Below are 12,545 nucleotides of genomic sequence, written 5' to 3' on the forward strand. Positions count from 1 at the left end.
AAAAAGCAGGTGATCAGCCTCATTCCCCAAAGACTCAAAGTTCCAATCCTTTTATTTGTCATTGAGAAATGTGGTAGACAATGGAGGGGAAAAATCTCACCAGGAGAATGGTTTGACCTTAGTCATATGTGTATATTGAGAAGTAGGGTAAGAAGTGCATTAGGATTGGAACAAGCCATGCCCACTGAGTTGATCTTGAACTTTGGCATATTGAAACATGGACATGTCTGAAGTTGGTGGCAGAATTAAAACCGCTTTGGGAATACATTTGTCCAGGGGCCAAAAGGTAGGCATTTCAAACTGTGCGAACTCAGCTGGTTGGGTCTTTTCTACCAGTAGCACAAAATAGCAAGAAGAGTGCTGGCCTGTGATTTTAGAGCTTCCACCCTGTGGGTGTATTGCATTATGCCTTTGCTAAGACTCTGTGTTCTCTGCAATTCAGTTTTCTCATCTGTCTGATAGGAACTTTTGTCACTTGCCTACCACGTTCACAACTCCTAACGTATCAGCATTCTACCCATACTATTATTTATTTAGTATTTACCTTTATTCATTTTTTTTACTATTTACCTTTAAATCCATTTTAATATTTACTATTTACCTTTAAATACATTTTTTTAAATGCTGCATTTTTTTTTCAGTAGACAGGATAGGGAAAGCAAGGCTTTAATTTTTATTTATTTATTTTTTAAGGCAGGAAAGGGCAAGGTGAGGGGGGGAGAGAGAATCTCAAGCAGGCTCCACACCCAGTGTGAAGCCCAATGTGGGGCTCCATCTCACTACCCCAAGATTGGACCTGAACTGAAATCAAGAGTCAGACACTTATTCGACCAAGCCACCCAGGTGCCCCTAATACATTTTTAATCTAAATAAGTGTATTTGTAAAAACAAACAAACATATCATAACCTTGAATGCAAAATCATATAGAGTAGATTACTTTAAATATAAATGCAATGAAAACAAATTATTATTTGTATATATTATTATTACTAAAATTTAACTTGATCCCATTGCTTGTCAAAGGCTCTGATTCTAAGGCCTGCTCTCCATTTGTTAGGTATTAGAAACTTGCTAATGCCAGAGTGGGGGGCAACTAAGTCTTTTCTTTAAAATAAGCACAATGAAAAAAAAAATAAGCAGAGTGAGTGGAAGAAGTATCAGATACCCTTATTGTGATTCAAATTATTTAATGCTGTGCCCTTTGTTTGACATATCACCTGTGGAACACATCCTGCATTTGGGAAATACTGGATCTTCCAGAGTCCATATTCTATTCTGGTTGATAGTGAATGTAAAAACAAATGAAGAAATTGACCTAGGGCATTGCCTTTTGAGTGATTGAACTTACTCGTAACTTAATACAAGTCTACATGCTCACTGTTTATAGACAATTCCATTAATTTTTGTCAGCGAATTACAGCCAAGCATTCTATGTTTTCATCACATAAAGAACACCTACAAAAATTGCTTTGTGTATCTCTTTACATTTTTAAATTCTCATATTTATGATTCATCATTACATCTTATTTCATCATCAGCGTCACAAAAACCAATAACCATTCCCTCATTCACTCTGCTAAAATACACTGTTTGTGTGCATTTCAGTGCTTCTACTCTGATCCCTTGTGGAGCATCATTGAGTGCTTCATCTTGTAGCTCTGGCTCTTCCCACTCACCTGTACTTCCTCTTTGCAGCCCTGTTAAGTCTCTGGCCTAAAGTGCTGCCTCGGGTGTGAGTGTAATAACTGGATATACACTTGCTAGAAGAATCTTATACTCCTATGAGCACAGGAGTTACTAGAGAGCATTTTTTAAAAATGCAAGTGTCGAGGCACCTGGGTGGCTCAGTTGGTTGAACGTCTATCTGCCTTTGGTTCAGGTCATGATCCCAGGTCCTGGGATTCAGCCCCGCATTGAGGGTCTCTGTTCATCAGGGAGCCTGCTTGTCCCTCTCCCTCTACCCCTTCCCCCCACTCATGCTATTGCTCTCTGTCAAATACATAAATAAAATATCTTTTTAAAAATGCAGATGTATGCTGCCCCACCTGACCCCTGCCCTCTTACCCCTACTGACAGAGAGGTCAGATGTGGATCCTGGGAATCTGAATTTATTGTTAAGTTCCCAAGATAATTCTGGCACACATAACCTCTAGACCACTTTGTGAATGATAACTTAGCTAGTGGTTTTTCTCCTTTTGCCCTGTTCCTCCTCTTTCCCTCTTCCTTCTCCTCACCCTTCTTCTTCTGGAACATAGGTAATTATAAGTCTATTTCATGAAGTGTTAATATTACACTTCACCACAAAACTCTTCCCTGGGACTTCTACATTCCCCAGTGGACAGCATTCCTGGTTTGGGAGGCAGAGTGCCTGATTCATCGCACTGGCCCCACCATCCGCATCAATCAATCTATGCCCCTACATTGACCTTCTTTCTCTTCTGAAATTGAAATAATATTCTGTGCCCTCCTTCCTTATGGAGGAATCTTAATCCTTAAGATCTAATCTTTAAGATTAAACATGGAAAAAGATACAAAAATACTTTGTAAATTGTAGAAGATTCTACTAAAACAGTTAAAACAAGAAACTGTACTTGAAAAAGTCATGTGTTGAAATGTCGGAGGTTCTTTCTCAATGATGTTTTGCATCAGGGATTTTGAGCGGCTCTGCCAATGTTTCTGCTCAAGCATATGTTTGAGGAGAGACAGTTGTGGTCTCACTGCATTTTAAGTGGTGGCATCTCAGCTACCCTATCCTATCCTACCCAGATCCCTTTAACAGCTTTGCAATGTAATTTCACAGATTCAGAAATTGAGGTCTTTCAGATTCTTTAATACGAATCCAAAAACTACCCTCTCTGTGTTTGCAGCAAAACCTCTTCCCTCCCTACAGAATATAAAGTATCAGATACTAACAATAGAATATTAAAAGCCAAATTCAAGCAATTACCCACAGCTTTGGAGAACAGTCCCACACACAGCTGGTGCCCAATCAGAAGGTCTGTATCTGTCACCCACCATCTCTGCTACTCCTAGAATCAGAATGTCAGGGCTGCAGAGGATCTTCTAGATAATCCTCCTCCTCCCCATTTAGCAAGTGGGGAAAGTGAGGCACACAGAAGACAGTGAGTCATCAGAGGTTCCTGTGGATGAAAGCCAACATGGTGTTCTTTGCCGGGTCCCTGTGTTCTGGTTGCTATACCCTGCATGTTCACGTAGCCTGAATAGGAGTGGCGCAGACCTCCAACGGTGATTCTGTGGTCACCTCTATCTTTATTTGACACTCTGGCAGCATTGTATGAGAGAGCCAATGTAGCCTTTGGAAACACTCCTCAAAGAGCCTCCTTCACTCTCCCCACCTGCTCTGGAGCCTTCGCGTACCCCACTCGGTGGCTCTCACCAGCCCTCACCATCCTGCCTTGTTGCCCATCTTCTGTCCTCATTCTTTACTGTGTTTATTCACCCAACCTCTCTCTTTGACTATGTCCTCCGGACTTTTCTCCTGCCTCTTTGCGGGGCTTTTTTCCTTTCCATCTTCATCTCCCCAGTTTCGCATCACAGAAAATATATGTGCCACTTGGCAAAGATTCTCTTTTAGTGAGTTTGGGAGGGAGGAGGGGTTCGCACCTTCATGAATATCCCAGTCACAATGTGCTTCAGTAAAAGGAGGAGCCACATCACCCTACAGGCTTCCCACAGGTGGAATAGACGTGAACCTCGGCACATACCTCTTTTACCTTGGAATGTGTCGCAGTGGGACAAGGAAATGCTAGAGACCTAGCACCACCTGAACACAGGGCTTAGCTGTGGCAGTTCTCAAGACAATGAGTGACGATATGTCAGGACAGTTAAAAGCACAGACTTTGGTATCAAAATTGACCTAAATGTAAGATCTGATCCTACTATTTTTCAGCTGACTAAATCTGGGTAAATTATTTAACCTTTCTGAAATTCAGTTTCCTTGTCTGTTAAATGGATGTAAAAGTCACAGTTAAGGCATATAACATAGCTTCATGTGTGGCCTGTTTTTATTATTGATAATAATGGTAATAATAAGTATAATAATGAAGGGAATTTGGCCAATGGGAAATTAGAACCCCTTCCTTCCTATTCATTATTTTTTTCTTTTAATAGATATTTTCAATGATTGAGACATAAAAAATGGAGGGACGTATGTAAAGACTTGAGGCTGCGTCTTGAGTTATCTAGAGAGCTTATACTTGAAAATAGCATGGAAGAAGGGATCTATAGCCAAAGATGAATCAAAAGCTATGTTCAGAGCAAGTAGCAAACTCAGAAATAGTTAGATCTCGATATTTAGGTAAGAAATCTTGCATATTCTATTGCAATAAGAATAGTCTTCCAACCGGAAAGATGAGACTATTATAAGGAGAAGGTTGCTGTCCAAGATTCATGAAAAGCATTTAACTGTCTCTGAGCCAAGGTGTATTACCTCTCAGAGGATTAAAGGAACTGGTTGATAAGATCTCTGGCACTCTTTCGAGGGCGGGGGAAGTGAGGGCAGGCTGGAGACCAGTAAATATTACCCCAGTTCTTAAAAAAGACTAAAGCTCGATTCCAGAAACTGTAGACTCATAGCTTGAAATAGGCCTTACCAAAATTCTAAGACAGCTATTACACAAATGATTTGTGAGCAAGAGTCAATATTGTTTCATTAAAAAACAATTCATGCCAACTAATTTCATTATCAGGATAGATTTATTGCATGGCAGAAACATTTCAGCAAAGCACTGGATAAAGCCTTCCACGGGTGGGTTTATTCTCAGGCACACTGAATGGTAGCTGTTTGCTGGGAAGGCAGTCTGCTTTAGCTCTGTCCTAATCTCTGTTGATTAGGTTTTGTTGTGGTTGTTATTGTTTGTTTTGCTTGTTTTTATCTTGACTGAAGATTGAGAACCTAGCAGGCAGATGACACTAAGTCGAAAGATCTAGGTAGCAATAAATTATCTGATCTGTGTGCTTATGAAACCCTTGAAGTCTAGTTTGAATGGGTGCTAAGTAATCCTATCTGGGATGTAGCAGTTGTTACGATTTAGAATGATCTCAATTAACTAAAATGATACCAAACCTATAAAATGAAATTTCTGTGAGACTAATGTAATGGCTTGTATTTTGGCATAAGTAAATAAAATAAAATAGGCTGCACCAATGTAATAAAGAGCCACAGGAATTGACAGCTGTTTGTGTCAAAGATACAAATTGGCAACAAACAAACTCCTGTAAGCCAATATTGCCATTGTCAGGAATGAATTTAGTGTTGACCATATTCATAGAAGTAAACCAAATTGATGATGAAATGTGCATGATACATACAAGTCAGGCTCATCGGGTAGATTTGTGCTCTTTCCAGGCTCTGTGTTACAAGAGATAATCACAATAAGATTGTTTTCAGAGGACAGTGATCATTATGGGCAATAATCCGGAAACCATAATATATAATGAACTAGTAAAGAAAATGGGAACGTGTAGCCTGGAGAAGAGAAAACTTGGAAGTTATAATTAGCAGAGAGAAGAATTTTGAGTGGGCCCAGAGGGCACAGTTGTTTCACTGGGTTGAAATGATAGGAAGGCGGATTTGGGCTGAACGTTAATAAGTTCTTTTTCTAACTGAAGTTGCTCAAAAATAATAAAGGCCTGGCGGGTCACTGGAGACTCCCAAGTAGGGTCTAAAGGACCACCCAGCTGCATGGCACGAGGGGCTCGTGTGCACTGGGTGGGCCCTTTGCAGAGATCTTCGAGGCCATCCATTCCAATGCTAAGGTGCTATGATCTCCCCTCTCCAGGGATGCGGTGGAGTGTGGTGGCCAATGGGAGAGTCACTGCCACCCTCCAGCAACTTCTTCCTTGGTGGCTGCTCACCCCAGTGACCCTTAGGCCCTGGGGCAGTGACTCCGAAGACAGCCATCCCTCCGAAAGAGGGCAGGTTGTAAGCTGCCGCTTGAGTGGGACTGCTCCTGCCCTTCTCTCCATCCCGCCTGGCACCTGGCAGCCTGTGCCCCCCACCCCCGGGGAGTGTCTCCGGGGCTCCGGCAGGTGGCGCTGGAGGGCATCAGGGGACAGGCCACCTCTGGTTCCCTGGGGTTCCTCCTCCTGCACTCCCTTCCCCTGTGCAGGGATAGTTTTCCAACCACCCCCCCCCCACCCCTGCACTCCCCGTTCCTGGCATCTCGCCCTTGTCTCACACTCTCCGTTGTCCCCAATACGTCCCCTTACTGTTCCTGGTCTCTGGTCTGTCTGTGTCATGTTCCAAACACGATCGCTCGCTGTGTCCTATCTCAGTCCTAGATGTCTCCAAACACGCCTCCTTCGCTGTGTCTGCTCACAGACGTTGTCAAATACATCCTCGGGGCGCCTGTCGTGGTCAGAGCCATGTTCCAGAAGCTCGCATTTCTTGCTTGTTCATGGCTGTCACAGTCCTGTCCAGACCGCTCACTGTCTCGTCTCTGTCCTGTTCTGGGCCAGACGTTAACGCGCTTGCTCCCCGGGGTCTGGGTCCAAACCTGTGTCCTCCCGGGCAGCCCCCGTGTCAGGTGCACACCTCCACTCGCTCTTCCTTAAAGGCCGGTGTCAGCCCTCTTCAGGACGTGCCCCATTTCTTTACCTTGGAAGACACGGGAGCAGAGATCCAGCAGAGGGGGACAGTCTCCGCGGCACCCCCGGAGCGCGGTCCAGACAGCTGCTCCGTGCCTGTGCCCGGGCCCTGCTGCTCTGAGATGCTGGCTTCCCTCTTGGACTAGAACCTGGCGTCTTCCTCTCAAGAGCCTTGGGCAGGGCCAACAGTATCGTCGTGCTTATTAAAGACTCTGCAGTCTTGCCCTGGAGCTTGCGGAGCAGCCCGTGGTAGCAGCTTAAAAGCCTTGAGTCTGACCTTGTTGCTTCCAAAGGAGAGAAGTGCTGGCAGCTCCCGCAGTGGAGACATGACCCACCTGCAGCCCACCTGCAGCCCGCAGGTGGAGGAGGGCGGAGCTGAGCAGTGCTGGGGCGCTTGACTTGAAGTCAGGGACCCCAACTGCAGCCCTGGCTCTGCCCCTAACATGCCGTGAGATGTTGGCCCATGCCCTTCCGTTCCTGGACCTCACTTTCTACGTCCATGAACTGACGTTTAGACTCAGGGATCTCCAAGATCCCTCTCCATTTCTGGGACCACAGGATGCTGCTACATCCCTCAGCTACCTCGAAAAGCCGTGGCTTGCCTGCCTTTTGACTTTGTTTCCAAGGAACTACCCTCCTCACTTGGGCCTTCTGGACTCTTGATCTTGCCAACGTGGCCCTCCAGATGAACCCGGATGTCTTTTCTTCAAAGCTGAGTCTTTGGCTCTTACCAACTGCCCCAGAGTAAAGGTTGCAGGGAAGTAAACACTGCCGTGTCCCAGAGCCATGGGAGGTGTTAACAGTGATCTTGGCTGTGATTTGATAGCATCTCAGGACTTTATCATTCTCAGTATTCCTGCTGCTTAAGAGATGTCAGTTATCATTTCCACTGACATTGACTTTAGTTCTGGAAGTGAACCGGACAGGAAAGAGACTGGAATAAAGAAGAAAAGATTGCCCCCAAACCATCTAAATGCCAAAAAAAAATCTCTGCCCTTTGAAGGCTTAATCTCTTATTGGGGAGAAAGTCATGCCTTAGGGAAGGGAAAAAACCTCTAAAGAGAAATGTTACTTAGTACTCCTGAATGCTGTTGAGAAATATTGCACCACACAGAATGTTCCGTGTCTAGGCTGGAACTCTCGGTGATCAGTGGAGATCACGTTGAACTGGGGATTTAGTCTCATCCAGGATGAAGACAGTTTATGTAAGTCCTAACTGGCACCTTGACTCTGACTGGGCCAATCTCCTTTGCTTTTTCAAGTCCCTGCTCTCTGCCCACCACATTCCTGCTTAGGGGGCGACCACCATCTTGAGGATGGTCCTTAATACAAAGGGGGGAGCAGCAAGGTTCTGGGTCCCAAGGCCCTGAACCTGGCGATGACACCCAAACTCTCTGCTCTGCGTTACATGCTGCCCATTGCCTCTGTGAGCACAAGGGCACGATGGATGTGATAGAGAAGCACCGTGGGCAGTGATTCATTGCTGACTGACTGTGTGACCCTCAACCTCTCTGGCCTCTGAAAGAATCCCTCTTGCCAACTTCGCAAAGTTGTTGTGGAGATAAAGAAGATAATTTTTGTGAAAACATTCTGTAAATCATAAAATGCCATTTTCTATGCTTATATTACTTTGGATACTCAGGCTCCCAACGACTGGGAATTTCTTCATCAAGAGCTGAATCAATTTAGAGAATAAGCTTCCCGGGTTGAAAAATGATACCAAGGGAGCATCTTTCGGGGATTCTTTCTTCCAAATCCATCCCTCCTCATTTGGTTACTGCACACACCCATGCTGCAAATTTATGTATCAGAAACATTCTCATTTGAAGGGATATTGTTGTTCTTAAAGGAATCAGTAGAAGAAGATGGTGACCACAGGCTAATTTGGGTAAGAATGAGCCTCACTTTCATGTAACTTCAAAGTCACGTGACATAAATTCAAATGCCTTTTTGCCATGAAAACATTTATTTGGAGAAAAAGACCTAGGTCATCGAAATTATCTCCACTCTGTAAATGTCGTATACATATGTAAATATGTATATATATATATATAAATTCTGTGAAAATAAAAAATTCAAACATGGACTAATTATGAATGAGCAGCTGACAAGACTGTTACATAAAGAATCTACTGAGCTACTGAAACAGATACTTTTAAGATTTTTGTCTAATCTGGTAGGCAGTGTACATTTTTGTTAATTATGGTGTAATGCTATTTAGCCACCACCTAAATTTTGTTTACATTTTCAAAAAAGTAGAATCAGAGTGGGACCACTCAATACAGTTTATAATGCACTGAGTGGCCTGTGTAATCAATATGCAATGTACATGTGTGCCTGGTATATAGAACATGGAATTTAATTATATAATTTCAAAGGATTGCAAATTTTTTTTTATTTTTTTTTTGGATTGCAAATTTTAATGATGGTTGTATCTTTGGTTTTATGAAATTATTAGCTATACCTTTGATTTATTTGAAGCTAAAGCTTTGAAGGTACTGAGATCCCTCATTCTAATTTGCCTCTGTGGAAAGCACTCTTGGCTTTATGATGATCTGCTTTTTGATGCAGTTCCCAGAAATGCATTCTGGGAAAAACAGGAACCTACATAGACTTGTTTTTGTAATATAAAAATTCTAATTATTGATAAATATTGATAAATCACACATGTTTATATTTATGCATTCTGTACATGTTTATATAAATTATATATCAAGGAAATCTTAAGTCTCAAAAGGAATAACTGAATTTTGAATCCACAATAAAATGCCAAAGTCAATCCCATGCCTCAGTTTTGTGGAGCTTCTTTGTAACTTTGGTAGCCCAGCCCATCTCTTAGAAGCTTTGGTGTTTGAAGCTGGAGAATTTTCTGTTTCCAAGCATCAGATTCCCCTAAAGGTAAAGCCAGAAGCCCAAGACTCTTAGATAATGTGCTTCTACCTGTCTGCCTGTCTGCCACCTTTGTTAGGGCCTCATGCACTAGGACAGATCCCTCTGCCTTGGTCAACCCTAGAGCAGAGGACGGGGAAGGATCCAGCCCAGCCACTCTCAGGTCACACACTGCAGGAGCCATTCAAGGCAACGTGACAGCTGTATAGCTAGAGATCTTGGATTGAGATTATTAAGCATGGGCTTCCTGGCTGAAATGTTTTTTGGTGTCATGAATCATCCAAGAGTCTGGAGTCCAGCTCCTTTACCCTGGAGCCCCTGGGATGTTAGGCCTAGAATAGGTGTTTATGAAATACAGGCTCAATCTCTTCTGATATGGGGCAATGGAAAAATGCCATCAGTATTCAGGACAGGTACTCATCACAACTGTTCTGTTGAATCCTTGGAGCCTCCATCATCTCACATATAAAATACAGGAGGTGGACAAGAATTAGGTTTTCAAATCAAAATCCTTTCTTCGTACACAAATTTACTGGGAGCCCCATTGCACATAGGTCAACGTAAGCTAGGGAACAGATAGATTTGGATCCCCCATCTCTGCTCATTACTATTATAATATAATCATTATTACATAATGATTATAGCATATAAAAGTATAATGTAATATATTATGCATTCTAATATAATAATTATATCCCTAGAAGGAGCCTTCTTTGTGACCTAAAACCCCTCAGCAGCTGGGCTGGGCTTTTTCTTTTTTTTTTTCTTTTTTAAAGATTTTATTTGTTTATTTGAGAGAAAGCTCACATGTGAGCACAAGGTTGGGGAGGGGTAGCGGGAAAGGGAGAAGCAGATGCCCTGCAGAGCAGAGAGCTGGGTACAGGGCTCCATCCCAGGACCCTAAGATCACAACCTGAACTGAAGTCAGATGCTTAACCAACTGAGCCACCCAGGTGCCCCTGGGCCAGGCTTCTTCTTCTAAAATCTAAGACATTGCTTGGTTTTACCCCGTCCTTACTTTTTATAAAGCATTCATAAGACTCTTGTGAATTGTTTCTCCGGATGATTTGCCTCAGAATCACGCCTGTCTACTTTTTTTTTTCTTTTTTTTAATTTTCTTTATTTATTCATGAGAGATACAAAGAGGCAGAGACACAGGCAGAGGGAGAAGCAGGCTCCCTGCAGGGAACTCGATGTGGGACTCGATCCCAGGACCCTGGGATCATGCCCTGAGCTGAAGGCAGACGCTCAACTACTGAGCCACCCAGGTGCCCCAAGTCCACTTATTTTCAAAACCTGTTCCCCTGTACAGAAAATGCCCCATTGCCAGAAACTTCTATCCCAAAAGGAAAATCTGAAACGCCGCCCTCTGTGAAGCATTCACTGTGTTCAGGCAAAGAATGAACCTCAGAAACCCAGCTGACTTAGCCTTGGACTCCTGTCCCCTTCCTTGCTTTCCTTCCAGATTGTCTTTCTTCTCTTTGGAACCAGCCATTCTTTGGACCCATGCAAGGAAGAGGAACTGACTTATTAAGTTCTCACTGTGTTTGACGTGGTTTCTATGTATCCTGCAGGTTAATTCTGCCAACAGTCTTTAGAGAAACAGAAAATTCTTAAAAACCTACTATGTGCCACGGGTCCGTTGCCAGAAGCCCAATAATAAATGACACTGACAATGTGTCTGCTCTTTCATTGGGATGAGCAAGGGGACCTCAGTACATGAGGTCAAGACATTAGACAAGTTTAGATACTCACCAGTGCCATAAAGAACTTAAAAAACAGATATGGGGCAGGGGTGTGTACGTTTTCTAGAGGAGTCAGGGGAAGCCTCACGGAGGTCAGCCCTGGGATGTGGGACGAGAATGCCAGAGAGGAGTCAGTCATGTGTCGATTTGGGGGAATATGATGTCAGGCGAAGGGAAGTGCACATGCGAAGCGTCAGACAGAAATGAGCTTGATGCGTGTGGCTGGTGCTCAGTGAATGTGGGGAACCTGGTAGGAGGTGGGGGCAGAGGAGAAGGCCAAAGCTGAGAGTAATTCAGCATTTTAGATACCATTTGTCAGTTATTTACTCTGTACCGGCGTGGTGGGAAGCATTTTATAGGAGACCCTGCAGGGTATCATTTTCCCACTGCACAGATGAGGAAACGGAGCTGAGAAGTTGACCCGAAATTTTCCAAAGGACACAGAGATTACCGGGAGATGGAGCTAGGACCCAGACCTTGCCAAGCCTAGCTTTGCTCCCCCAAATCCCTTGCTGAGGGAGCCTGACTCACCCAAGGCCTGGTCTCTTGAGCAGCAAGAACCATCCTGAAAACAGATGAATCCTCTTGTACATCTTTTCCCTTTGCCTCCCTTCTCTCTCCAAGGAGTGTTTGCTGTCCAAACAAACAAAGGTACATTTATACAGTGGTTCTTCACTGATTTTAAATAAGCTAATTCCAAATACCATCTAATTGGAAGGAAAACCAATTCTTGGCCAGCCAGAAAGTGGTTTCTTAAGAAAACTATTCATTGTATCAGAAATAAGAGGAAATTCGATCTGGTTATATAATCAGATTTTTCTTCTCATGCATTTCCTTATCTCCATCCTTCCTGACATCATCCTTCTACAATATCCTTCTACAACTGATGTTATCTTCATCTGGACCGGGCGTTCGGCTCCGAAACACAATCTGGAGCATGCTGTTTCCCTGATTAGAACCCTGCAAGGATGCTCCCTCGCCTACCAGATTCTGGGCCCTGCATCGTTTTCCTCAACCTGCTGTTTAGTTTTACCTCCAGTTATCCCTCTGTATTCCTGTGAAGCAGGCAGTATGTTCTGGGTTCCCCTTACTTTCGCTTGCATCTCACTTTCAGGCATCGGTCCTGATGCTCTTTCCTCTGGGCACACGTCCCCCAAACTCGTTTACGTGGTCCCTCACAGAGGGCACCTTCAACTTGAAGTCTTTTCCAGCCCCCAGAACAGCATGAGGTTTTTGACCTATTCCAACCCCCAGGGCACTTTATTTGTTTCTTCTTCCATGCTTTTGCTGTCTGGTTCATT

The 12,545-nt window shown here is 43.6% G+C and overlaps 1 protein-coding gene across 2 annotated transcripts in view; it reads left to right on the forward strand.

Annotated features, from left to right (window-relative positions):
- The window catches only part of HTR4 (5-hydroxytryptamine receptor 4), a 142,441-nt gene extending 133,049 nt beyond the window's left edge, over positions 1-9,392 (forward strand). For both annotated transcript variants that reach the window (XM_072756921.1, XM_072756922.1), the window contains exon 7: positions 5,803-9,392. In XM_072756921.1, coding sequence (XP_072613022.1) covers positions 5,803-5,893 — 91 coding nt within the window. In that variant the 3' untranslated portion in view covers positions 5,894-9,392. The remainder of the gene's footprint in view (positions 1-5,802) is intronic.
- The last annotated feature ends 3,153 nt before the right edge of the window (positions 9,393-12,545 follow it).

Source organism: Vulpes vulpes, chromosome 4 (assembly GCF_048418805.1).
Source record: "Vulpes vulpes isolate BD-2025 chromosome 4, VulVul3, whole genome shotgun sequence".
Classification (NCBI taxonomy): domain Eukaryota; kingdom Metazoa; phylum Chordata; class Mammalia; order Carnivora; family Canidae; genus Vulpes; species Vulpes vulpes.